This window comes from Anticarsia gemmatalis, chromosome 8 (assembly GCF_050436995.1).
Source record: "Anticarsia gemmatalis isolate Benzon Research Colony breed Stoneville strain chromosome 8, ilAntGemm2 primary, whole genome shotgun sequence".
Classification (NCBI taxonomy): Eukaryota; Metazoa; Arthropoda; class Insecta; order Lepidoptera; family Erebidae; genus Anticarsia; species Anticarsia gemmatalis.
Window position 1 is genome coordinate 10,187,184 of NC_134752.1, and position 24,675 is coordinate 10,211,858.

The window sequence follows — 24,675 nt, forward strand, 5'->3', positions numbered from 1 at the left end:
TCTGTCAATCACAATTAAGGCTATGAAGTCCAGGTAGTTCTAGTATCTATATTATTTCTAAATTTAACAACTGTTACAAATAACGACGTGTAAGCTCTTATTAGTTATACAGTGTCTTATCATTTACAATAAATTATTATGAAACTGGATGAGTTAAAAGACAAAACACTGTGAAATTAATCGACGAGTAGGGATATCAACGACAATTACTACTAGTTACGCCTTACTTAATAAAACAGTAAATATTGCACTGATTTTAACCAAGACTAACTCTAAGAAAAAACAGTAATTTTTATAATCACCTCCCTAATAAATGAATAAGTAATCAAAATAATATTATACCTCGATCACGTCGCTCAATGACAAAGTTGGTATAATCAATCTTTTCCTTTAATGATCAAAACTTAGGGTAGCAAGGACAAATAAATTACCCCAATGAAGGTCACTGGGCTACTAAATAATGTTTAATTACAGTTTTTAACTCGTTACATGACAGCTCACACTTGAGTGGACGTTATAAATGGCTCTGCGTTATCTATGGATCGATCTTCGCTTTACATGTCGATGCGATAGTGATATTTACATTATCTGTATTACAGATAAAATAAAAATGCGTTGTTTTGTTTAAGTTGTTGTGGTATGAGACTAGTGTCAATATCAAAACTTGGGCTAGGGATAGCACTGATTGGTTAGCACACATGATCAGTTGCATCTATCTAGAAAACCTGCTTGACATTAAGATATAATATAAGCTCTGGCTATTAATAAAATTCCGGTGACGAAAATGGCTCTATTACTTAATTTACAAGATAGACAAGTAACAACATTTTAATTTGGAAAATAGTTTATTCGTTCCAATAACATCTTAGCCTATATTTACAAAGGAAAACTAACGTTATTAATAAAAAACTTACAGAATGTTTCAGCATAACATATTCCATCTCTTTCTAACATACGCCACACTCTATTTGAGGGACAGAGACACACAACATGATACCGAAAACGAACTGTAATCATTTTATTGAAACGCGCTGTAAAATATCCTTAGATATATGAATATTAACTTATACTATAATCCAGCAACTTAGTAGAGACTGTAGAGTCTTGTATTCAAGGTTTGCAACTGGCGGAAGTAAAGAAAATTCTGAATTTAGAACATTATCGCCCGAAAAATTATGCTATCAACAGTGGTCTGTTTAATGGAACTACTTTATTTTGGAAATACAAAGAATGATTAATAATAATCTAGACATATCTTTCTCGCCAAATCTCTCTACGAAGTTGTCAGACTGTACTTATATTATCAGTTCACTTAATTATCGTCCCTCAGTAATTCGTCCTCAATGTCGATGTCTTCGGCCTTTCGTTTCTTCGGCCTCGGCCTCTTGCCTTGTAACATCTCTATTTTCATCTTTTTAGACTGTTTCTTCTTTTCTTTTAATTGAAGTTTTCTCTTGGCCGCCTTTTCTGGGTTGTTTACTTTCTCTTGGAGTAATAACTGTAAGAAATTTTATATATTTAGTATTATAATATTATAAATAAGTCAAATTCTAAACCCGCTCTTAATCAGCGTGATGGACTACACGCCAAAAGTTTATTATGAAAGACTACAGCAAAATGAATACAATATTTATGATTGCAACACTACAACTCTGAATGTTAAGATAAATAAAAAAGTAACTCCATAACAGTTTAAATATTCACCAAACAGTTTCAAAGTGAAACACCGAATATCAAAAATGATCACCCATCCAATTCCAAAACACTGCTCCGTTGCTTAACCACACCAAAGAACTACCCTGCTCTCACAAATTTACATAAAAAGCAGGTACCAACCTTTTTCCTTTCCGCTCTCTTAATATTAAGTTTAGTCTGTGCTTCAGCCACAAGTTTACTATATTCAATATCTCCTATCTTTCGCCGCAGTTTCTTGCCAAGTCTCCCCGCCAGTTGCTTGGCAACCGTGGCGGGTGTCGCCGCGTCACCCGTCGAAAGTTCTCGAACGATCGGCGGTAGAATCACGTCGATTATTCTGTTCACTTCGTCGCCCTCCAAAGAACTGATTACGTGTGTCCACATTGTGAATACTGATGTTCGCTATAAAATAAGAAATCAAAAGTTTAAAATTAATTTCTTATTTTTTTATTTTTTACCAAATGTGTATTTGAAGGAATTCGATTACTGCGCACGCTTTAAAGGGACCACCATAATGTAATGCAAAGTACATTATTTTGCACAAATCTTCAGCACTTAAAGATTTCGCGCCGGTCTTAAGTGTACAATTTTCTGCGCATAAAAATCTTTGCGCGTAGGTGTAGCAAAATAGTAGACATTCAAAGAAAATCTTCATTTTAATGATACCTTGCAATGCCTCATTCGCAATGATATAAACATCAATTACACATTAATAACACGGCAGCCGCATCAAGGCATTGCTGAGATTTAGATCGATCAGAAAATTTTTCAAAGTCATTACATTTTTTAGTACCGAGTTTCGTTTATACTTACAATAATCATAGAAGTAGGTGCCTTAGCCACTTCGACGTTGATAGCCTTTCTCAATTTAAACAGTATCCACCGTATGTTCAATCTGCCGCCGCCCTCAGCCTCGTCACTGTCTTGTGTCTTCTTATCCACCTTGAAGCTAGGCACCGCGTGGACTATCTTTAGTATTTGGAATAATACTGCTGTCACCTGGAAAAATAGGTGGTAAGTATTTCGGCTGTAAGATCTAAGTTAAAAAAGTATTTCTTTTAATAACCCATTTATGTCCCACTGCAGGGCAAGGGTCTCTTCCCAAGCGACGGGGAGGGGTTGGGCATCGAGTCCACCACGCTGGCCAAGTGCGGGTTGGGGACCTTGCATGCCCTTAATAAATGCATTAAACAAATTTTAGACATGCAAGGTTTCCTCACGATGTTTTCCTTCACCGTTAGAGCAAGTGATAATTATTTCTAATACACATATAACTTGAAAAGTCATTGGTGTGTTGCCTCGTGTTTGAAGTTCGGGTTAATGACTCAAACTAAAATCTATAGGATTCAATCTAAAATATCTTTCCTCCGATACAATAATAAATGCATCTCACCTGCTCAACAATTTCCTTAGAAGCTCCAGTAGTATACTGCGCGCACAGATCCAACACGAGACTCCTCATGAACTCCTCAGTGTCATCATAAATAAAGCCTCTATCACTTTCCACCTCTTTCTTCACAATATTGTCCAATTCTTCCACATCAACCACCGATAACAACTGCCCCAAGATCTTAGCAGCTTTTAACCGCACCCAAGAATGAGGATACGCTAATAACGCTTTGCATTGCTGGCCTATTTCGTCATAATCTTGTACGTACTTCTTATTGGTTAAACTAGACGCGCAGTGTATAGTAATTTTGTCGATAAGGTTGAGGATTTGTATTAAACTGTGGTCCTTTTCTTTCTGTTTGTCTTCATCTGATTTGTCTTCGGATTGATCTAGTTTTATTTTAACGAATCTGCCTTCTGTAATGTCGTTGCTAAGGAGTAGTATTTTGCCGCTGACTAGAGATAAAATAGTGTTGAGACGACTTTTGAAATTGTCTTCTTCGACGTTCACGAAGCGGGTACTTAGTTGGGCTGCTAGTTCGAAATGAACGGGCTGTAAAAATAATATACGAATAAAAGTATTGTGCACAAAAAAAATGTGTGACTATTTTCAAACTGCACAGAAGATTTAATTGCTGAAAATGAATTGAATTATGCCTGTGGGCCTCAACAATTAAATTATTAGGCTGTGCTTAGATATACAGGAATATAACCACACCTTGCATACAAACGACGGGATGGTCTTAAAAACGAACTACATCAAAAATACAACAAAAACTTATAGTATAGTAGGTACATACCTGATTATCCTGAAAGAACGTGCAGACCAGATCAAACAGCTTGTTTCTCTCGAGAGGGGGGAATCGTTTCAGCATCGCTTCTATACATTGTGCGGCGGCCGCGCGGCACTCCGGCGCTGAGTCGTTCAGCATACATGCGCCTAGCGCTAACAGGAGATGCGCACCGTGTTTCGATAGTTGCGCCTACAAATATAGAAAGGGTTAATTAATAAATGAGAGCTTTAGAATAAAGTTTTAAATAGTTTTTATTTTACTACTAGGGAGTAAGGACTGGATTGCTTATCCAGATAATAATATTAAGTACAATGTAATAAGTTTAAGTTTCGCAGGCTTAACAGAGCTGTCAAGATGCGTTTTGCGCAAATCATCATCACAATTTTTTTTTGCGCGAACCTCTCCCGCCTTTACGCAAATTTGCGCAAATATACAGTAAATCAATATCACGTCATAATATTTTTATATGCGTATATTTCTAGTTTTCTAGTCTTATTATCGTTTCAAGTTAAATATTAAACTTACCACTAGCAGTTTATTAATGATCATCTCTAAGAATTTGAGTGAAGATTCTCGGCCATGCTGTAATTCATAGTTGAGTTGTGAGACGAAGAAATCTATGTATTTCTCTAATCGCTTACCCGGAGAATAGTGCGTTAAGTAGTTCACGAATATTACACGAGCTTCCTCCCTGAAATTACACATTAAATCAGTCAAGGTACTATAAAATCCCCGTTGTATAAAGTCGCCATCTACTTAAAATTAATTAATCAACAATAGTGTCAATAGTACTTTCAGAATCCGCTAGAGATAGCTAGAGGTGCTAATCAGTCTTCTATTAACATTTCTGTATAGTCAACTTGGTAAAGGCAAGAAATCACCCCTTTGGTGGCAAAAGCTATTGCTGATTTGGAAGTCGTAAAAGTGCTTTTCTTTTCCTTCACTTTTTTCTTTTTCCTTCACACCAGAATGGTATCAGACAGCCGGAGATAGGCTACAATGGAAATCTATGAAGGAGGCCTTTGCCCAGCAGTGGGACGATACGGGCTTATAATAAAAAATAATAAAAGTGCTTTTGTTGTCAGGAGTTTTAATTCGTTTGTGTTATAGAAACATGTCTTTACAGACGTAAACACTCACCTAGACTTTGCCGATTCACTCAATATACAGATCTTGGACACTTTTTCCATAACTTCATGTAACTCTGTACTCACAAGCCTGGCCTCTAATATAGCTTTAAGTAAAGAGAACGAGTTCGCTTGTTTGTCATCATTCTGACAATCTTCCTCTGCGTATAGTAGAAGAGTTTTGAGCTGATCCGATTCAAGTTTGTAGTATTTAACATTGCGAATCAGTACTGTTACGGCCTGCAAAATAAATTTTATTAACACAGAACTCATTTTTTACGCATCGTGCACAGAATCGTTTATTTGCCGTCTGGTTGTGATTTGCGTCCGTTATTTGTATGTTTGTAAAAGTCCCCGCGACACAAGACCAATAATAAATGCGGGAGTTATCTTAAAAAAAAACTTCATTTCACGGGGTCTTAAGTTTGATTTAATCAGAGATACGGGGAGATTCTGTAACGACTTTTTTTGTAGCAAAACTGAAATAAGACAGCAAAGAAGAAAAGTCTTGTGCTCTATTTTATGGATATATGAATCAAGTAGATTGGGCTGTAAATACCTTTTGGGGTTTTTATGTCATATAAAAGTACCCACCTTAAAAGCATTCCTCACTAAATGATAATTATCATTCTGCTTACTGATCTCAAACGTGGCATACTTATGTAAGGTTAAGAATATCGTTTTCACAATATCTTGTATCATTTCTTCTAACGTAGGCGTGCTAACTCTAATAGTCCACAACGTAGATATACATTTCATTGCAACAGTCGTCACTTTTACATGGTCGCTTTTTAATGCATCCACTAACAAAGGAATTAACGGATCTACGAAAGCCCTACAATCCATTCTAGGCACCTTTTCTCTTTTAAGAATAACGTACAAAATATTCAAACTGAATTCAACTAAAACATGAGCGTTTGCTTTGCCAGAAATCTTTACATTCTTAGCCTGAGCTTCCTTATTACGTTTAGGTGTCTCAGGTATAATAAAGCAATCAGGTTTTGCTCTCAACATTTTCTCTCTTTGTGCTTCTGTTAACTCTCTCTTCGGAGCGCCTAGTACAAACTCCGGGATACTTTCTGAAGCCACACCGTGTAGAAACACGAACAAAGATTCTATATCTATAAACTTATTGGTGACTAAGCCACTGGTGATATGCATAAGCGCTTCTTGTACTTTCAATACAATTTTCTTCGAGTGATGTTTCTGTAACACCTCTTTGAATGGCAGTACTAAGTTTATTAGGCACTGTTCTGTAATATTTTGTGAGACTATCATCAATGTTACATAGCTCTTCTTGCTAGGTTTTGCTTCTGGTGTCTTGTAATGCAGTTTGTCTACTTCTTTTTCTTCGGATAATGCTCCGAAAAGATCGTTGGTACATACATCTAAGATGTAATGAAGATTATCGTTCAATTCCCCTGATTTGAAGTCGGATTTCAAAGCGTCTAAAACTGTGTGTATTGTGGCCACTAACACATGTACTTGGAATCCTCTAGTTAGTAACAAAGTAAGATGTTCTAGTAAAACTCCTAAGTAAGAAGTACCGACGGTCATCATAATTTTCTTGACAATGTCACGCGCTGTGATTCTTACTTGTTTCAAAGGCGATTTTAGGAAGGAACACAGTTTTATGATTATCCTGGAAACAAAGATTTTTTGATTTAGTTCAATAATATTGTTTATATCAATAACTGATGCCTCGTTAGATGGGGGCGGAGAAAAGGTAGGTAAGTATACAATATCTATTATTGGTATTAAGTTACTACTACAATTTTACAAATACGCCTCAAAAAACGTCAGTCAGGTATATACATGCATCCGCAAAAATAATATAATCAATATTTCCACACAAAAAATAATAACCTACTATTGTTTGCCCATACACATAGTATGTATTCTAGTATGGTTACATTAGCAAGAGTGTTCTCCAACAGTAAGAGAAATATGGATCTGTAGCAACTTACCCAGGTAACTGATGTTTGAGTAGATCACCAGGGAGCCTTTGCAAAAGTTTAACTAACGCTAATGCTATCGGCACTCGTAGCATGTCTTCTTCTTGTCTGTCGAAGCCGGTGCGGCGACGATTCACCTTGTGGGACTCTTCGTGCTCAGTCATTTTACCTATTGCACTGCAAATAAAAAAGTTAAGTGAATTTAGAATAATAATTCCACTAAAAATAAAAGTAGATTCAGTCCATTATTATTATCATTAAATTGATTCCATCACGCTAACCTAGAGCAGGTTGAGAACTTTGTACTTCTTCAAAAACTGTTTCTTATTCAAGGCGAGTTGTTTATCAACGGAGTTAATATCAAAATAGAATGAACCTTAATAAAGATTTCAATAAAGTGTCAGCAAACTATAAAATCAAGTTGATGAAAAATGTTACACAATATTATAAAGCGAACTTACCGATTCAGTTGCGGCAGTAAACCAGCAGTCAACGACTTGATAATTCTCTTAGCCACAGAAGGCGACACATGCGTTATTCTATCAAACGCTGGAACATTTGACACTTCCTTGCTCACTTCTTCATTCGCAGCCTCATCGTCCGCCGCTTGTAACTCACTCTCTTCATCAACATCAATATTATCTTTCAATTCTGCATCATTTTCAACATTTTCAGCATTTTCAACATTAGAAACATCCAAATTCTCCTTATTCTCAGAAGTATCAATCTTTTTAAACTTATGCACACTTGCTGTTAAAGCTTTAGGTATTTCTATATGTTTCACTTTTGAAAAATCGAAGTGGAAGGAATCCATAATACCAACGATTATACGCGTAAGTTGCTTGTGATGTTCGGACGAATGACGCATTTTGTTTAAATACAATTTTAGTATCACTTCGTAATGATACCAGGGTAATAGTCTACAGCAGGTAGACACTACATCTATGCACGCATCGATCAGTGTATTCTTATCCGTATACTTATCATCACAAATAAAAACAGTGGCTAAAGGTAGAATAAAGTTCGTCAAAGTCCTAGGTGTAGGACATTTGTTCATCTTTTTACCAACTTTACAAAACTTTAGCAACGCTCTTACGCGTCTATGCATTTGCAAATGGCACATGTTTTCGAAAAAGTCCACTTCCATGTCTTCCTTATTTGTTAGATTCGCTAAATCTGATAAAACTACATCAGCGTCGGGACATTCTCTTGCCAGTTCGCCGAGTAAAGCGATACATTCGTTGCGTAAAAGTTCGTTCTTCGTATCTCTAATACCTGTAGATATTAGCGACAACACAGTGTCTCGAACTAAAAACATACCATCATTCGTTGATCGATACTTCATAAGTAATTTAGGCAAGATTTTCTTCAAACATAGCCCTGCAGAATCTCGTAAACCAATGTCTTTTTCAGTACGTATAAAATAGAAACAGTTATTAACAATAAGAATCGCTAAATCAACATCAATTTCGTCTTTCTCTAACAGTTGGTATATTTGTTTGTACGCATCGATTCTTCTATCGAAATCTGGTTGTTCGATCCATCGTTTATTGAAGGCATTCATTTCTGTTACAACATTAGCCATGCGGGCTAGAATATCATTATTCTTAGGAGCACTCTTAGCTATGGAATCTAGTAATTTGATGAGCAATTTTCGCACATCAACAGGCCCAACTTTGTTGAATAGTACAGCTATATTTTTAACGTAAACTTGTGGATTCGAGCTATGTCCCAATAAATTGATGATAGTGTTTACAGCAAACTCCATATTTTCTTCAGCCATATTCATACACACTTTCTTAACAAGTATAGGTAACAATAAAGTCAACAGCTCATCGCAAAGTTCCGGAGACGCTACCATTTCTGTAACTCGAGACAGAATCAACAGGTCTCTCTTGTTCACTGTATTTGATTTAGCAGAGTTCGCCATTCGTCGTTTCATTACTTCTAGAATGCTCGGTATATGAGGAATCAAAATTTTACTCCCAAAGTTAATATTCTGTACCGAGTTTTCTATCGGTAGGATGTTAAACGACTCAATAGATATGATTTCTTTGTCTTCATCATCTTCAGTTAATGTTAAAAGTTTTTCAATCATATCTAAGATCATATTGACTACTCCCGGACTAGTTTTAGGAGCTAGCAATAGCTTGAAAAGTGCTGGTAACGGACTGGTGAAATCCTTATCCACATAAGTCACTAGTAAAACATAGTATCTGGGGTTTTGGCACCATGCATTCAACAGCCTCAAAAGCGCTGTTGGACTGTGAATTCCTTCAATATGAAGCTTTGGTACTAAAGGCCAAATCAAAGTTTCAAAGAGCACATATAACTCGTCTTTATTCCAAGGATATTTGATAAACTGTTCAAATAGTTTCCTTGTAGTCCCCAAGGACAGTGTTCTTAAGTTTTTCATTACTTTCACATAGCCCACGTGTACCTTATCTCCTTGGTTTAACACAGCAGATACCGTGGAACATATAGCGTAAAATATATTGAACAGTTTTGATAGCAATTCATCTTTCATGTATCCACCGAAATATTCGCGAACCACTTCAAATAGATTCAACATACTATGCAACTTTCCAGGACTAGTGATGGACTTTAAATCTAATTCAGAAGTTATGCTCTCCATTATTTCACGAGGCTTCATGTCCAAATATTGCTTGTGGAAAGAGAAAGCCATTTCTATGAACATTTTAATTTCGTTTTCGTTACAACCAGCTAAGTATCTCATTACAAGAGACCTTCTTGTTTGTCCACCTCCTTTCTTGTCTGCGGCGAGTTTTGCCGTCATTTTACCATAAAGAATTCTAAGTATTATAGGAACTACATGTTCTCTGTCATCAGGATGAATGGTTTGCGAATCTTCAGTGATTTTAAACTGTGTTAGTTCATCTTTAAACTTTTTCTCGTCTACCAAATTACATAGATTATTCTTATATGGTACCACTCCTTTATTCTTATAGTTCAATACACAATCCAGAGCATATTTTTGTAGTCCTGGATTTTTGTGTTTCAGAAACTCCATAAAGAGTTCCCAGAAGACTGGTTCTTTGTGAAGAGCTCTCGGGTTTTTGAATTGAGCTAGAACTTGCATAATGTTGATAAGAGTTTTGAATATAATCTTTCCTGAAACTGACTCTTTTGAGTCTTCCATTAGTATATCATCAATTGTTTCTTCAATATTCTCAGCACTTTCTTCCTCTTTTTCTTCGTCTACGTCCATTTTATTATCGCGTGTTTCCACGTCGATTCTAAGTGCGTTCATTTTATCATTCCTTCTGTATTCCTCGTCAATGAAGTTCAAGAATAAAACAACTACATCACGATTCCTTGCTTCACAGACTTGGATGCAATTGGTCATAACTTTTAGTATTAAATTTCTATAGTTATACAAGTCAGGCCTCTCAGAAATGCTATTGTAATCTGAGTATAGGTCCTTCAGAATTTCGAAGTTTGTGTCAATTTCTTCATCGAAATGGAACTGTTTTAGGTTTTTCTTGGCATTTAAGAAGGAAGATTCTAGAGCCGAATGGAAGGTAGGCCAGAAATCATCAACATTTAACGCGTTGCCGTATCCTGCTATGAATTCAGTGACAGGCTCCCAGAGAAGTTTGAAATTTACGTAGAGAACTCCTAGCATATAATTTAATGCGTAAAGATGGAAGTCAGTGTCTTTAGCTAGGGCATATTGAGTAGTGTTGAATGTCATCTTCTGTAGCAAGTTTAACTGAGACCTGTATTCTTGAATAGATGGCGAAATGGACTCGACTGAGTAACATCGGCTGAATATTTCGAATTTCTCTGTTGTGCCACCAACATCTACTGTTTTGTTCAATTCTTCGACATTTTCGAATAGTTTGTAAATGTGTGTGGTGAGCAGACGAACCTGAAATGTGCGATAAATGTGAATGTCTTAAAAGGAAACTGTGGAATAGAGTTGTAAATTGAATAGAAAAAAGACCGTTTAAAAAAATATGGGAACATAGGAAAGCTATCTCAATGACCATTAAACCAGTGTTATAAATAACTCAAGTGTACAATTTAAGGGTACATTTAGGGTACAGAAAATAGTCATAGTATTTAAGATTTCTTTAAAACAACCCTACATAATAAATACGTATAAAACAATATGAACAGGATAAACTCACCACATGAAAAGGCGATGCAACATTACACCTCAAATAGGAGTCAACCAGCGACAAGTAGGGATAGGTCAACCCATTCTCTTGCTCATAAGCTGTCAAATACAAATCCAGCAAATGTAGGGAGCAAAGATAATTAGGATCGGCAGCACAGGGCAGTAACACAGGCAACAATACTTCAATATCACAGATCTCTTTCAGTTTCTTACAATTTGATATATGAATGGCACTTTCCATAGCAACAGCGAGAATAAACATGACTTTCCTCGCACATCTGGATAAAGCAGTAGTATCACAATGAAACTTGTTCTCTTTAGGCTGGTTCTCTAAATTATAACTGGTGAGAGTTTGTAGTAACTTTGATATGAGTTGACTAAGATTCTTTATGCAGTAATCAACATCAATTTTCTCTACATGTGGTAAGCAAAACAGCATGTTAGTCAGTCTTACTGGGTTCTCCACATGTTGTTCAATGTCCTCAGATAATAAGCTATCAAAATGTTTCATAAAATTCGATAAGTTTTTCCCAAAGTCTATAGGATATTTCACCCACTCAAACAATTTAATCCCATTCATAGATAAAGGTGATTTCTTCAAGCATATTTTTGTCAATGTACCCAGTGCTTCATTATCAAAATTTGATTGTATAACAAACCTTATGAAAGGTGGTAGAATATGTAGATCAAATTGAGAGTAATCAATGACATTTTGTACAAAATTTATCAGTATATTCGGGAATGGAAGTGGTAGTAGTACTTTGACTATAATTCCTGCATGTTCTTGTGATAGAGATACATTTGGTGATAGAAGTAGAACTGCTCCAATTTGTGAGCAAACTTCTAGAACAGTCTCTGAAGACTGCTCACAGATAACTTTGATCAGGAGTAGAACAAATTGTGGAGGGTTTGTCAAGTATCTGCCTTGCTCATGTTCAATGACCTGACCAGCTAGTCTCAAGCTATATTCTAGTGCCTTACTCTCTTCATCATCAATCTTCAAAATCTCTTCTATGAATTTAATAGTAGTGTTCCAGAATATTCCATATTCTTTATGGGATATACTGTTTAAACTGTCTTCAATAGTTTGTGTTAACACTTTGAAAAGTATCTCTTGATGTTCCTTATTGTCCTTCAGATATTCAAATAGTAAAGGTAGGAATGTTTCTATACAACTGTGGAACTTGCCACTTACTCCTTTTAGTATTTCAAATATTAGATGACCACAGCCTGTTGTAGCCTGAAAGAGAACATTGAATAGTCAATTAAATGGGCATTAAACAATTAGATATGTTATTAAATAAGGTGGCAAACAATAATTGTATTATCATGAAATATTAAAGACAAATTACAAAAGCAAAAAATATTTCAAGAATCAGAAAAGGAAGAATGGAGGAAGAATCAATATCATATGACATTGGCAGAGCTTATAGTAGAAGGACTGGCCGAAAAAGAAGATCTCTTTTCTTTAAATGAATTAATAAAAAAGAGGGATGTCTATAAGTACTTACATCATCATTGGTCTGTAAATAATTCAACACAAGTCCAACAAACTTCTTCTTGTCTCTTATATCTCTGGCCACAAAAGCAAAACTTTCAGCTGCAAAATTATTTATATACTGTGGCTGTGTCTCACTCAGGAGTGGTATAATCCTCTTAAGTACAACAGCTATGTCTTTCTTCAAATAAGGTTTTAATACTTTGAACAAAAATGCTAGACAAATCAAAGTCCATTCTAGTCTTTCAGCATCTTTGGTGTTTAGTAGTTTTATCAATATGTCTAGAAACTTTGGAAAGTGTGGATAGAAGTCTTCTCTTAAGTCTTTTGCAACTGATACCAGGATCCTGAAACAAAATAATATTTAAATTAATTTATTGTACAAAGGTTAATGACAGACAGTGTAACAGTAACTTACTAGCATAAGCATAATATAGTATAATGTATAGCTCATAGTGGAGAAGGTCATTAGAAATCGAAGGCAGAGAACCTTAGTGAGGCTGCGAGTCAAACACTATTTATTTAATTAATAAACAATACTATCACACACTCATTAATATAAAATGCTGCAATGGCGTATAGTATAACTAGAGAAAACAACTATTGTCATAGAAAATACTCACTCTAATAACGGTTGTAAACACAGCTGATCTTCTAAATTCAAATATTTCTCCAATATTTCTAGAACCTCCTCCTTCTTGTGCACTAACTGAGGCACAGTTATAATGCCAAAGACTTCCTTCCTAAACTTTTTAAAGTTCTCAGTCAAGTTGAGCACATGCCATTTCTGCAGTGCCACAAAGAAATGAGTTTCATTCTCATCAGGCTGTTGTGCATATGCATGCTCAATGTGGTAGAGAGCTGCATGACGAATATCGATTCCATTGATCCTCTCAGCAAAAGGAACGAACTAAAAAATAAGTTATTATGTTAACTTTTCTATGATACATTCACTGAAAACTTGGTACTTTTCTTTGAACTTGAACTTTTTGGTTTTAACACGAGGAAGTAATTTAGAAATAGGAACACATTTTTTAAGCTGTAACCTATTATTAGTGTTAATTTACAGCTTATAACAATATCTTAAATTAATGCTAAACTGAAAAGCGCACTTAACCTAACATCATTTCATTCGAAATTGAAGTATTTTATTACTTACCCGAAAGGTATTCGTCGTTTTATGTTTAACAGGTTTACTTTTCATCTTGTATCAGATTATTTAGGCTCATTCAATATCATTTAACAATTTTTGAAAATAGTAAATAAATCCACATGCCGATGTATCAAGCTGCACATGACATTTGACAACAGTGACAATTCATGACAGTGACGTTTTAGTAACGGTGTTACCATGTATGTAATGTTAAATGGCAAGGTCAAGTTGTATAAGCAAACAAGAAATATTTTTAAACAAAACAATGAAATGGGTAAACTGATAACAATTATCTATAAAATGCTGATACACTATTACAACTTGTATTATATTCGTTTGCTTCAGTAACAGATATTGAAAGTCTGTCAACACAAACTTACTGACAAATCAGAAAGAATCACAGTCTCCCTCTCTGCAGCTGATTGATAAGGTATTTTGTTTTTCCATGTCTCTTATCAGTTACTCCATCACGCTTATTTCCCCAAATATTTTATGATAAATAGTGCTCAATGCTCGCCAGGCTTGTGAATTCTCTGCCATCCGGCTTATCGCAACAAATAACAAGACTATACTTTCAAGGTAGGTACCATTATGTATCGTTATATTTTTTACACAGCAAAATAATATTCCTACTTCACTTATCTACCGGTGACAATAACTTTTATCTCTGCAAATAAGTTATGAATAGAATGTAGGTAAGAAGATACTGGCTTCACATAAATCTAAACCAACTATGATAGTTCTTGTCACAGGCAAAAAAATGATAAATCTAATTTTATTTATCCTTTTTGCACTTTTACCCAAAATTCCTATGAATATGACAGCCAGAATACCAAGATACATCATGGGGATAGGAAAGCAGAAAAAGTGTAATTATTAAATTCACTTCTAATAAAAAAATATAACTTATTATACTTGTTATTATAACATGTTGCTTGTTTCAGTCCTAATTCGTAATCAACGCGGTTCTCATAGCGCTCAAGAGGCTCATCATTATCAAGCAATGGATGTGAAAATATTGCCTGCACTTCAAGACAACTATATGTACTTGATCGTAGATAAAGCAACTAAAGAGGCCGCTATAGTTGATCCAGTGGAACCTAAAACTGTTCTCGAAGCTGTGAAACAGAATGGAGTCAATCTTACCACAGTATTGACTACACACCACCATTGGTTAATATTTTTAGTTTATAATTAATTTATTCATACAAGTATCTATGATTTATTCATGTTGTTTTAATGCTGCATAAATATCTAACAAGAATTTAATTATGTATTACATGAGTATTCATTTAAATGCTTACTTAGGTAAATAGTTGATAGGTACTTATTATATATAAGTTCTCATTAGCATTAGATTACACCTTTTATACCAGAAGGTGCAGGCAGGCTTGAATGAAGATAAGGCCAGTTTTTGTTGTTTATTATGCTAGCCCTATGTAATGCGCGCAAGCCTATTGATATATACCGGGCCAAAACTTCTGGCTAACTTTGAGAAATATTCTTATGTTACAAACCCAGGAATTGAAGCCGAAACTTTGTGGTCAACCGTAAACAGTTGTATATACTAGCACCCATACTACAGAAGCAGTTGATAGTAGTTATGTTACTTTCTATTCCAGGGACCATGCAGGAGGCAATGATGAGCTAGTAAAACTGCACCCTGGGCTCAAAGTATATGGTGGTGATGTCCGTATCGGAGCACTCACCAATAAAGTAAAGCACAATGATAAGTTTAATCTTGGCAACTTGAATGTTGAGTGCCTTTTCACTCCGTGCCATACAGCTGGACATATCTGTTACTATGTTTCAACTGACAAAGAGGAAGATGAGACTGCTGTTTTTACTGGTAGGTTTTTATTATTTACTATACAAATAAGAGCTGTTAAACTAACAATATTTACCATAATAAAATGTGCATTTGGTGCTGTCATGTCATTTGAACTCTGTGGTTCTTAAACATGAATTTAGTCTTTATTTATGACAAAGCCTTAAGTAATCAAATAGTTTGATCTGATTTTTTTTTTCTCTAATCTGAAAACTGCTATAAACAACTGCCTTGACATTTTTTTTTTATGTATCTAAGAATATAAAAATGATTGTCTATAAATGAATTAATACTCTATTTTACTATCTATCATTTACAGCATTTACATTGACCTGATTTTATACTATATTTATGAAACTATACTAACTATATTTTTTGCAGGTGACACATTATTCCTGGGTGGTTGTGGAAGATTCTTTGAAGGTACAGCAGAACAGATGTATCATGCACTTATCAATGTGTTGAGCAGTCTACCTGAAGATACGAAGGTGTTCTGTGGCCATGAGTACACATTGCAGAACCTCAAATTTGCCGCACATGTCGAGCCCCAAAATAAAGATGTTGAAAAGAAAATACTTTGGTCAACAGAAAGGCGAGGGGAAGGGAAACCAACAGTAAGTATTTCTCATTGACTGTTCTTTCATTTTATGGATATGTTATACATCCAAAAACGTAGTAGAGCGCCGTGAATGCAAGGATTGGAATTTAGCACTCAAGGGTCTTCAAGCTTATGCATCTAGGGGTTGCATGTCTGATAAATTGGCTATGCCAAGACTTAGTTGTCAGACTATAGGTGCAAAGCATTTTGTCATACAATATGTTTGTACTTTGATAGTGCAAGCATTTGATCTTACTAGTATTACTTACTTAAAACCTTGGGATGTAATTACATATTATTATAGTTGTTCCATGCATAATTAATTCTACAATAATGGCCTCAGTTTATGGACAAATACTATATTAGTCTTTTACGATTTCAGGTACCATCAACAATTCGTGAAGAGAAACTATACAATCCGTTTATGAGAGTGGAGACTGCAGCAGTAAAGGCTCATGCCGGCAAGGAATGTGCTGTTGCAACTATGCAGCGAATCAGACAGGAGAAAGATAACTTCAAAGGCTAAATTTTAATATTGAAGAGAGAGAAGCAAATATTGTTATTGGACTTAAGGTTTTTTTTTGTTATTGGGAATAAAGTTTTTATATGTACCAAAATCTGTTATACATTTATTACGGAAGTGATGTTCTTCAGGAAGGTGGAATGTTTATACTCGAGCAGTGTCTATGTATGAGTGTATCAAAAAAGAAGTTTTGAAGAAGGTGTCATTTTTAGGTTTGTGTCTTCACCATAGGAACAGGGCATGATATTTTTGTATGTATTTCCAAAAGAATATGTAAAATTAAAACCAGAAGTCCTTAAAAAATACTGTTTAATAGTTAACCTAATCTTAAAGCTGTTGATCACAAGAAAACTAAGAGCTAGTGCTGGCAGGTGTTGGTATTTGTCATTGTTCCTTTTTGATGTAGGCTGACATTTGTTCTGCATACTTTTCTTTTGATCTTTCGAACATTGCCACATATACCTGAAAATAGATAAGAAAATAAACACACATTCTGAAATAAACTTCTTGTGGGAGGACTTTGGCACTAAGAGAAAATACCTAAGAAAAATTACAGATAGTTTCATGTGTAGTTAATATAAATGTAGGCATGTTTTTGGCAAATCAAGTTTTGCTGATGTAAAAAAAATGCTTGAGAACAGTTAGCAACAGCAATATAGATACCTGGAGTTTAAATATTTGAAGAGAAAACTTTTACTGGAACAATAATCATGATGTCTACTTTTGAAGGAGTAGGTATTTTATGATATTTTTTACAATATTTTTGTATCTTACCCTTTTCTCATCATTGCTAAGTGCTCTCCACCTGGATGCTAATTGTCTGGTGACTTCCTGCTTGGACGGCTCTGCACCCATCTCAGAGTTAGCTTCAGCTACCACCAGTGGTCTCTGCTCTTGGCAGAATTGGAAAAATGCATTGCAAGGCTTTTTAGGAGCATTTGGATCTCTCTCAGGCTGAAAATGATAAGAATTTATACAGTTTAGTAACATGTAGCGTTGTTAAAAAAACTTAAGTGCTATTATCTGACTTTTCTATGTGTTGCATTTCTACAGGTTATACTGCCTGTTGATGTAGTGATGGATCTAAAATGTATACACATTAAAGCAGTCCTTACCTTATCTGCTTTACTTTTCCTCTTGGGACCAGGTTTCTTAGGATTAGCAGCACTAGGTTTCTCCTGTTTAGTCACAGCTGGCGTTTTCCCTCCAGCGCGAGGTGGCCGGACCACTACCTCGGGTTTTGTGTCCACCTCCAAGGAGGCTGTTCTAAACTGATCTCCATGGCTATCCAACCTCTCAACTAATAACTTGATATCTTTCCGATAACGCTTGGTTATTTTTTTAGCTTCATGTATTCTGTAAACATAATAAACGGTACTTCACCCACGGATAACGCTATAACATCGAAAATAAAGCTCAAAACACCAACCTATTTACAATTCTTTCGTTATCCTGCTGTAAGACTTCACATCGTTCCAACAACAATTGATATTTTCTCCTATAAATTTCCTCTTCAGATGGTAAGCTAACCATATCATCCGAGTCGTCAGAAATATTCGAGTTAATCTGTTGGACTGTCATTTTAATTTATTTCACTGCTTCAAAGTTCAACGCGATCAAATTTCTTTTTATTTTAGCTGTCTTCTGTCATTCTGTTTGACATGTTTAGGTTGGCATTACTGAAAAAAACTTTGTTACACGAACCATAAACCATGAAATAAAATTGTCATGTATTGAATTTATCATATTATAGTAAATAAAATAATTTGTTATTTGGAGCCTTTTGCTTTAAGTAATAAAAAAGTATTTAAATAATTCCGGTATAATTATTGTACCAACCAATTTATTTTCAATACCTTTTTGTTACCAAATCGTTAGATCTAAGATATAATCGATTTGTTTGCTGATTGTTTATCTTAGATTATTAAAAGTAATCTCCGCGTGTCCGACAATTTGTAATTATAAAATAATTCAAAATAAATCGATTCTCTAAATCCAGAAACAGGTATTATCGATACGTAAAAGATTCCCACAGGTTGTCGGAAGTGCGCTAGTGGCACTAGTATAGCGCCGTAGCGGGGAGGTGGAGCGGTAAATTATCTAGTTCGCGCGAAATGCGATTTTCCGTGACGATTCGACAGCGATTGCGCGTACCGGGGGCAACTTCCCACACTTTCCCGGAAAATTACATCGATCGTTCGTAAACATTGCTCGCTTCAGTGTGAACTCTGCTGTATTATGCATATCAAACGGTTATAAAACCATGTACGAGTACGCGCAGTGCGAGAAATTTGTAAAACAATGTTTTTAAAATATAACAATGTAGTTAATTAAAATTTAATTAAATGTATTTCGTTTGTTGACGAAAGAAGAAAACAAAACACCACAAATGAATCCGAAAAATAGCAATGAGATGGATACCAGTGCTATCGAAGCGAACTTTGTTTATTTATTTCATATTATTATTTCTATTATATTTATTTTATGCTTTGAATTCTTGTTTAGTTGACGAAAAAACGGTGAGTCTTAACTAAGTTAATATTTTTTATAATAAGCAAGTGTATATGTTTGTGTACAATTAACAACGCGTAAGCGAATTTTATTTTCATTTACCTAAGCACCAAAAAATATTTTAATAATTAAATTTAAATTATAGGATAATTTGGTCCTAATTATAAATTATTTAAAGCAACATCACCCTGTAGTTATACATACCTACTTATTTTTGGAGGTGTTAATCAAAAGTGCAATTTAACGTCTATAAAATAATCAGATACTTATTTTTTTAATTTTCCAGTTTACTCTAAAGTACGTATTCTTGAAGCAGCATATATCAAAATACAGGAAGGTGGGAGTGCGGGTCGCTTCATTGTTTGGTTTTAACTTCGACGATGACTATCAATACACGAGACTGAAGCAGAACGAAGTGCCGGTGAAGAGGCTGCCTGACGCACTCATTATTGGCGTCAAGAAATGCGGGACGAGGGCTTTGTTGGAGTTTCTAAGGTAAAAAATGATTTATCTATCGTTGAACTTTATTTTCACTAGCCAATTCATTTCAATTGTAATAGTAGGGGACAGTGTGATTATTTCACCACTGGGGTAAAAAGTATCCTTTATGCTAATCCAAGCTAAGTATAAACTATGTGTGTCTGTAACAGAGTAAGAAACATACATAGCTACATCCACCCTCACAAATTTTCGTAGCCTATTTATAATATTAGTAAGATATGGATTGTAAGGCTCTTTTTCTAAATTCGAACCTGCGGCCGTGCAAAGTAAATCGTAGATAGGTAGGTAGTTAGGTACCTAGTTTCCTCATGTTCTAGTTTTCATCAAACTAAAATGATTTCCCATTGTGTGATAAACAGTAGGTACCTATTTACGTATTTATTTCTGCAATTCGTGTGTAAAGCTAGGCCAATGTGGCAGTAAATTGTAATCAAAACATCTTGTAGCCATTTAAAAACATTGATAACCTAGTAACACAGTATTGATTAATAATATTATTACTTCAGAGTACACCCAGATGTGCGTGCGGCGGGGTCAGAGGTACATTTCTTCGATAAGTTTTATCATAAAGGCTTCGAGTGGTACAGGTAAGCAGCCTTTAATGTCTCTCTTTTATTGTTGGGTACCCAAATTTGACCCTAGGTTAACGTCAGTAGGGCAATTTCTCTCGGCATGTACCTACATAATAAATGAATAAACGCCAATTCAAAAACGATACCGACTTGCTGCTATAGACTTACCTGACCATAAAATAGGGATCGATACTACAAGTTACTGCAATCGGCATCATTCAGGCACAGAAAAAACTGTCGCATGTCGCAATGCAGCACACATGCCTTTTGACTTTCAATTCCTTCAACATTGGAACACGTGTCAAGGGTAGACAGACATGAAAATTGCTATATTACTATTCAAGTTTATGTTTAGATAACGTTCCTTGACGGAAAAATCTGAAATTAATTAGTTAAACTACATTATTCCTTGGCTCCACATGCTACCGCGTGTCCAGACACACACATTATAGTAGCCATTTATTCTAAGATTCATTATTCTTTCAGGGACAAAATGCCTCCGACCCTGGAAGGTCAGATCACGATGGAGAAGACCCCGTCGTACTGGGTAACAAGATCAGCGCCCAAGAGAGTGTATGCGATGAACCCAAGCGTCAAACTGCTGGCTGTTGTACGGGATCCGGTTACAAGAGCTATCAGTGATTATACGCAGTCGGCCAGGTAAAAAATAGGGAAGCTTATTTGTTAAAATACGTGAAAATATAAAAATATGAGATACTTCTTGGTCCAGAAAAACTTATTGAGAAGGTCTCCATTAAAAAAAAATGCGTCTTGCAAATTAAATACCTATCTCTTAATAAATTTATATTTTCAAGACTTTTCACTGTAGGCTTAATAGGTTATAAGAAATAGGAAGTCATGTCTGTTAATATAGAGACTACGCAATATAAGTCCGATAGCAATAGAACCGGGTAAATCTAATGATTCGCTAGGAAACAGTCATTACGTCTCGTCATCCCAAAATACCTATCTATAAAACTTCCTTATTTTCATTTTAGTAAAAGACCGTCACTCCCTCGCTTCGAGGACCTCGCCCTAGTCAACAACTCTGCGGGCTGGGGTACTCTCTCAGTAGTAGACGCGTCATGGCCACCAGTGAGACTCGGGGTATACGCTAGGCCTCTAAGACGATGGCTCCGACGGTTCCCCAGGTCGAGGTTACTGCTCATCAATGGGGAGAGACTGGTTGTGGATCCGGCGGCTGAAATGACTAGAGTACAGGTATGCGACCGCTTAACAATTGGTAATCTATAACGGAACCGGCCTCAATAACAAGCTATTCTTATCAAACCATTTTCTTATTCCATCGTTACTAAACTATTAGTAGATGACATTATGTTGTCGACATTATATTGATATTTTCCAGTAAATATGCACCAGAATAAAAAAATATTACTTTTACTGACTAAGTATTTGAGAAATTGGTTGGTTAACATAGATAGGTATTTTACAATTAAGACAAAAAAATCTTAGTTATTCTGTTACTATTGAAGCCTTTTTCAAGATGCGCTATAGACACCTGTCGTAAATAGTTGAGAATAGTTTGTCATAAATTTAAAAAACCACCCTACTTTTCCGCACGTTTCAAATTTGAGGTTCATAGGTGTAAAGAACAAATTACGCAAAATCAGCAAGCTTCTGTTACTACAAAACCAACTAATACATCTTACCTTTTTACAGGAATTCCTCGGCCTCAAAAGGGTGATAACAGAAAAGCACTTCTACTTCAACTCTACCAAAGGCTTCCCTTGCCTTCTAAAGTCAGAAAGCCGTGGTACTCCCCACTGTTTAGGCAAGACTAAAGGCAGGAGCCACCCATACATCGACCCGAGAACCATCGAAAGACTGAGAGACTTCTACAGACCATTCAATGAAAGGTTCTATCAACTAGCCGGCATCAACTTTGGATGGCCTTAAATGTGATTTTGATACGTATACGGACATAATGAAGTGATTTTTAAAGGTTTTAATGTGCAAGTTAAGCTACGTGCGGTGCGGTCTGCCTTATGATGGGTGACCATTTTGTAGTTATGAGTTTGGCGGCTTTAAGCTTTGAAGAACATTTGAAAAGTTGTATCAAATTTAATAGGTCGGTTTGGTGAAATTAACTTTACTTTGAGGATGACTGACAAAACAACCATAGTTTTCTACGGCTGTTTTGTTAAGGAGTGAGGATAAGGCATCTTTGCATTTAATTTGCAAAAAATATCGAAAATATAAAGGAATGTTATGCTACGCTGCTAATGGGAATTTTGAACTCTTAAGCATTATTTAAAATTGTTATTTATGCATACAAGCATACCTACGGTCTTAATAAGTTTTTTAGTTTAGGGTAAATCTAGTGCTAATATGGTTCCTTCGTGTTACTGTATTGTTAAGTTTTGTTTTAAAATATTATTTATGTATTAGTTAACTACTAGTAATTACTTTAGCTACTATTCTTTAAGTAAAACTTCCAATTACTATTATAAAATACTTATCAAAAATTTAATTCTAATTTTTTCGCGATGTTGGCAATACCACCTTATTAGTGTTGCCAATAATTAGATAGCTCGATCAAAAAAATATTAAGTTTAAAATGCTATATTACCAGCTAATATTCCTAAGTATAATAATTTTAATACTAAGCTATATTTAAGCGGGTAGTTGCTTCAAAATAGCACATTCCTTACAGACGTGTTCCAATGATATCATTTATAATGGCTTCATAATTTATACGATTATGAGGTTTTAACAAACATATTCCTGTATTTTATCGCGTTGTATGATTGTGAATGTTTTGGTGTTATGAATCAGTCCATATTATAAGAAATAAATATGATATTTTAACTAAATGTGTAATAGTCTGACAACTTAGAAAGCCTTGTACGCGAAGTTCGCGCCAGGAGTTATACAAAGTTCTGAATTTAGGACATCTGTGACCTGCGTGCGTATCACGTATGCAGCTGACGGTGGCCTATTTAATACAACTATTTTATTTAACTAGGAATACAGAATTATAAATGAATATCTATAAATCGTACATTCCAAGGCTCTCTACTAAGTTTTCAGGCTATATGAACCTGGTCCACAAAATGTCAAGTGAATTTTCTTTACATGTTCTTCTGAAAGTCATCGAATATGCAACGATGAGTCTTCAATCTCGTGCTTCCATATTATTTTTAAAACTTGCTTTTGTGAATCAGGCACTAAGTTGATAGTTAAGTTCGTTATCTATTGCTAACTACTTATTCTCTACTGTAATATTAAGGACCGCCTTTTTTATAATGGCCAAGTAACCTGTTTAGATAACCATAAAAAAAAACAATATTTTTTTTTAAATGCTCTGCCTACTCATAATTATGGAGAAAAGGCGTGATCTTATGTATGTACCCAGAAATATAAAATTATTGGCCATAATTCTTACCATACACAATGCCTTATATTCTGATAAAAATAATGAGATATATTAACTTAAGTATATTTTAAAAAATGTTAATGCAGATCATACTACAATTCTCTTCTAATCGGTTACTTGTACTTGGCATTATAGAAAAGGTGTGTTATAAGTATTATTATTACCACGATGGTTGTGTCTTGTGAACGAATCTGCGACGTAGTGTAGGTATAATGTGCCATATAATGTAGGTAGGTAATTTATACACAATATTTTATACAAGCCTTTTTCAATAGGCTGCTCTTTACTTGTGCAGTTTTGAAAAGCAAAATATATTATTGCGACATCTTACGATGGTACATCTTCACTTGTTGCGTATACCATCATGCACGTATACGCGCGTTATAAACGTATTTAAGTGCGTACGATGCAATGGGCTCAAATGATTTACCTTGGAATCTGGATAGAAAAGCTTGGATACTAACATTAGTTAATATATTGGCTATTAACCCTGCAAGCTCCCAATTTCCATAATGCTTTGTAATTTTTCAGTCTAACCCAGATTAAGCTACAAAAAATTTGCAATGAAAACTAGCTAGTCTTTAAATTAGAGAGGAATAAAATATTGTAACTGCACAAGAAAGAGTTTATTAATGTAGTAAAATGCAATATATTAGAGGTAGGCTAGGTATACGTTTGCACCGAGCCCTCCATATCACTTGTGCCATGTAGCTGCTTGTAGTTAGCTCAATAACGATAAGGCTGTTTCAACATTGTGACTATTCCAAATAAATATGCATTAATAATACAATGACCTTTTATTTTAGATAACCAAAAGTAACGGAAGATTTATTTTACCTTCAAGTTAAACTTGATTTTTTATTTTAAACCCACTGCTGGACAAGGGTCTCCCGAACGAAGGATTGCATATTTTACTACCAAAACCATAAGTATGATATAAAAGAGCACCAATTGTATCATTAATACCTTTAGGATTATTTCTGGTGAAAA

At 35.1% G+C, this 24,675-nt stretch overlaps 4 protein-coding genes across 6 annotated transcripts; 2 read left to right on the forward strand and 2 right to left on the reverse strand.

Moving 5' to 3' along the window:
- Positions 1-826: 826 nt before the first annotated feature.
- LOC142975045 (small subunit processome component 20 homolog) lies at positions 827-13,889 on the reverse strand. Its single transcript, XM_076117687.1, has 14 exons — positions 13,762-13,889; positions 13,226-13,512; positions 12,616-12,949; positions 11,115-12,344; positions 7,422-10,852; positions 6,973-7,137; positions 5,600-6,647; positions 5,019-5,245; positions 4,404-4,569; positions 3,885-4,067; positions 3,089-3,637; positions 2,509-2,694; positions 1,837-2,097; positions 827-1,498 (listed from the first exon to the last, which is right to left on the reverse strand). The coding sequence occupies exons 1-14, from the start codon at positions 13,804-13,806 to the stop codon at positions 1,313-1,315; spliced, it is 8,298 nt and encodes a 2,765-aa protein (XP_075973802.1). The 5' UTR covers positions 13,807-13,889; the 3' UTR covers positions 827-1,312.
- Positions 13,890-14,032: 143 nt separating this feature from the next.
- On the forward strand, positions 14,033-16,798 carry tzn (hydroxyacylglutathione hydrolase tenzing norgay). Of its 3 annotated transcripts, XM_076117689.1 has the most exons (6): positions 14,039-14,185; positions 14,276-14,334; positions 14,700-14,928; positions 15,378-15,604; positions 15,965-16,197; positions 16,564-16,798. In XM_076117689.1, the coding sequence occupies exons 3-6, from the start codon at positions 14,759-14,761 to the stop codon at positions 16,705-16,707; spliced, it is 774 nt and encodes a 257-aa protein (XP_075973804.1). In that variant the 5' UTR covers positions 14,039-14,185; positions 14,276-14,334; positions 14,700-14,758; the 3' UTR covers positions 16,708-16,798. The 3 variants fall into 3 exon arrangements, with proteins under 3 accessions (XP_075973805.1, XP_075973804.1, XP_075973803.1); XM_076117690.1 differs by lacking the exon at positions 14,276-14,334 and having other exon boundaries at positions 14,033-14,185; XM_076117688.1 differs by having other exon boundaries at positions 14,047-14,334.
- Positions 16,799-16,996: 198 nt separating this feature from the next.
- Positions 16,997-18,364, reverse strand: LOC142975047 (uncharacterized). The gene is made up of 4 exons (XM_076117692.1): positions 18,134-18,364; positions 17,820-18,060; positions 17,479-17,658; positions 16,997-17,166 (listed from the first exon to the last, which is right to left on the reverse strand). Exons 1-4 carry the CDS (start codon positions 18,283-18,285, stop codon positions 17,089-17,091), a joined length of 651 nt encoding a protein of 216 aa, XP_075973807.1. The 5' UTR covers positions 18,286-18,364; the 3' UTR covers positions 16,997-17,088.
- Positions 18,365-18,779: 415 nt separating this feature from the next.
- Hs3st-B (Heparan sulfate 3-O sulfotransferase-B) lies at positions 18,780-24,464 on the forward strand. The gene is made up of 6 exons (XM_076116962.1): positions 18,780-19,223; positions 19,502-19,710; positions 20,223-20,303; positions 20,775-20,948; positions 21,287-21,509; positions 21,969-24,464. Exons 1-6 carry the CDS (start codon positions 19,113-19,115, stop codon positions 22,203-22,205), a joined length of 1,035 nt encoding a protein of 344 aa, XP_075973077.1. The 5' UTR covers positions 18,780-19,112; the 3' UTR covers positions 22,206-24,464.
- The last annotated feature ends 211 nt before the right edge of the window (positions 24,465-24,675 follow it).

Coding starts and splice junctions, on each gene's coding strand:
- LOC142975045 (XM_076117687.1), bottom strand. CDS start 13,806: ATGAAAAGTAAACCTGTTAAACATAAAACGACGAATACCTTTCGG. Junction 7,138..7,421: donor TTACTGCCGCAACTGAATCG/GTAAGTTCGCTT, acceptor TTTTATTTGCAG/TGCAATAGGTAAAATGACTG. Junction 5,246..5,599: donor TAGTGAGGAATGCTTTTAAG/GTGGGTACTTTT, acceptor TTTATTTTGCAG/GCCGTAACAGTACTGATTCG.
- tzn (XM_076117688.1), top strand. CDS start 14,265: ATGCTCGCCAGGCTTGTGAATTCTCTGCCATCCGGCTTATCGCAACAA. Junction 15,605..15,964: donor TGAGACTGCTGTTTTTACTG/GTAGGTTTTTAT, acceptor TATTTTTTGCAG/GTGACACATTATTCCTGGGT. Junction 16,198..16,563: donor GAGGGGAAGGGAAACCAACA/GTAAGTATTTCT, acceptor TTACGATTTCAG/GTACCATCAACAATTCGTGA.
- LOC142975047 (XM_076117692.1), bottom strand. CDS start 18,285: ATGACAGTCCAACAGATTAACTCGAATATTTCTGACGACTCGGATGAT. Junction 18,061..18,133: donor AACGAAAGAATTGTAAATAG/GTTGGTGTTTTG, acceptor TTATGTTTACAG/AATACATGAAGCTAAAAAAA. Junction 17,659..17,819: donor GGAAAAGTAAAGCAGATAAG/GTAAGGACTGCT, acceptor TATCATTTTCAG/CCTGAGAGAGATCCAAATGC.
- Hs3st-B (XM_076116962.1), top strand. CDS start 19,113: ATGAGATGGATACCAGTGCTATCGAAGCGAACTTTGTTTATTTATTTC. Junction 19,711..20,222: donor GCTTTGTTGGAGTTTCTAAG/GTAAAAAATGAT, acceptor TTATTACTTCAG/AGTACACCCAGATGTGCGTG. Junction 20,304..20,774: donor AAAGGCTTCGAGTGGTACAG/GTAAGCAGCCTT, acceptor TTATTCTTTCAG/GGACAAAATGCCTCCGACCC.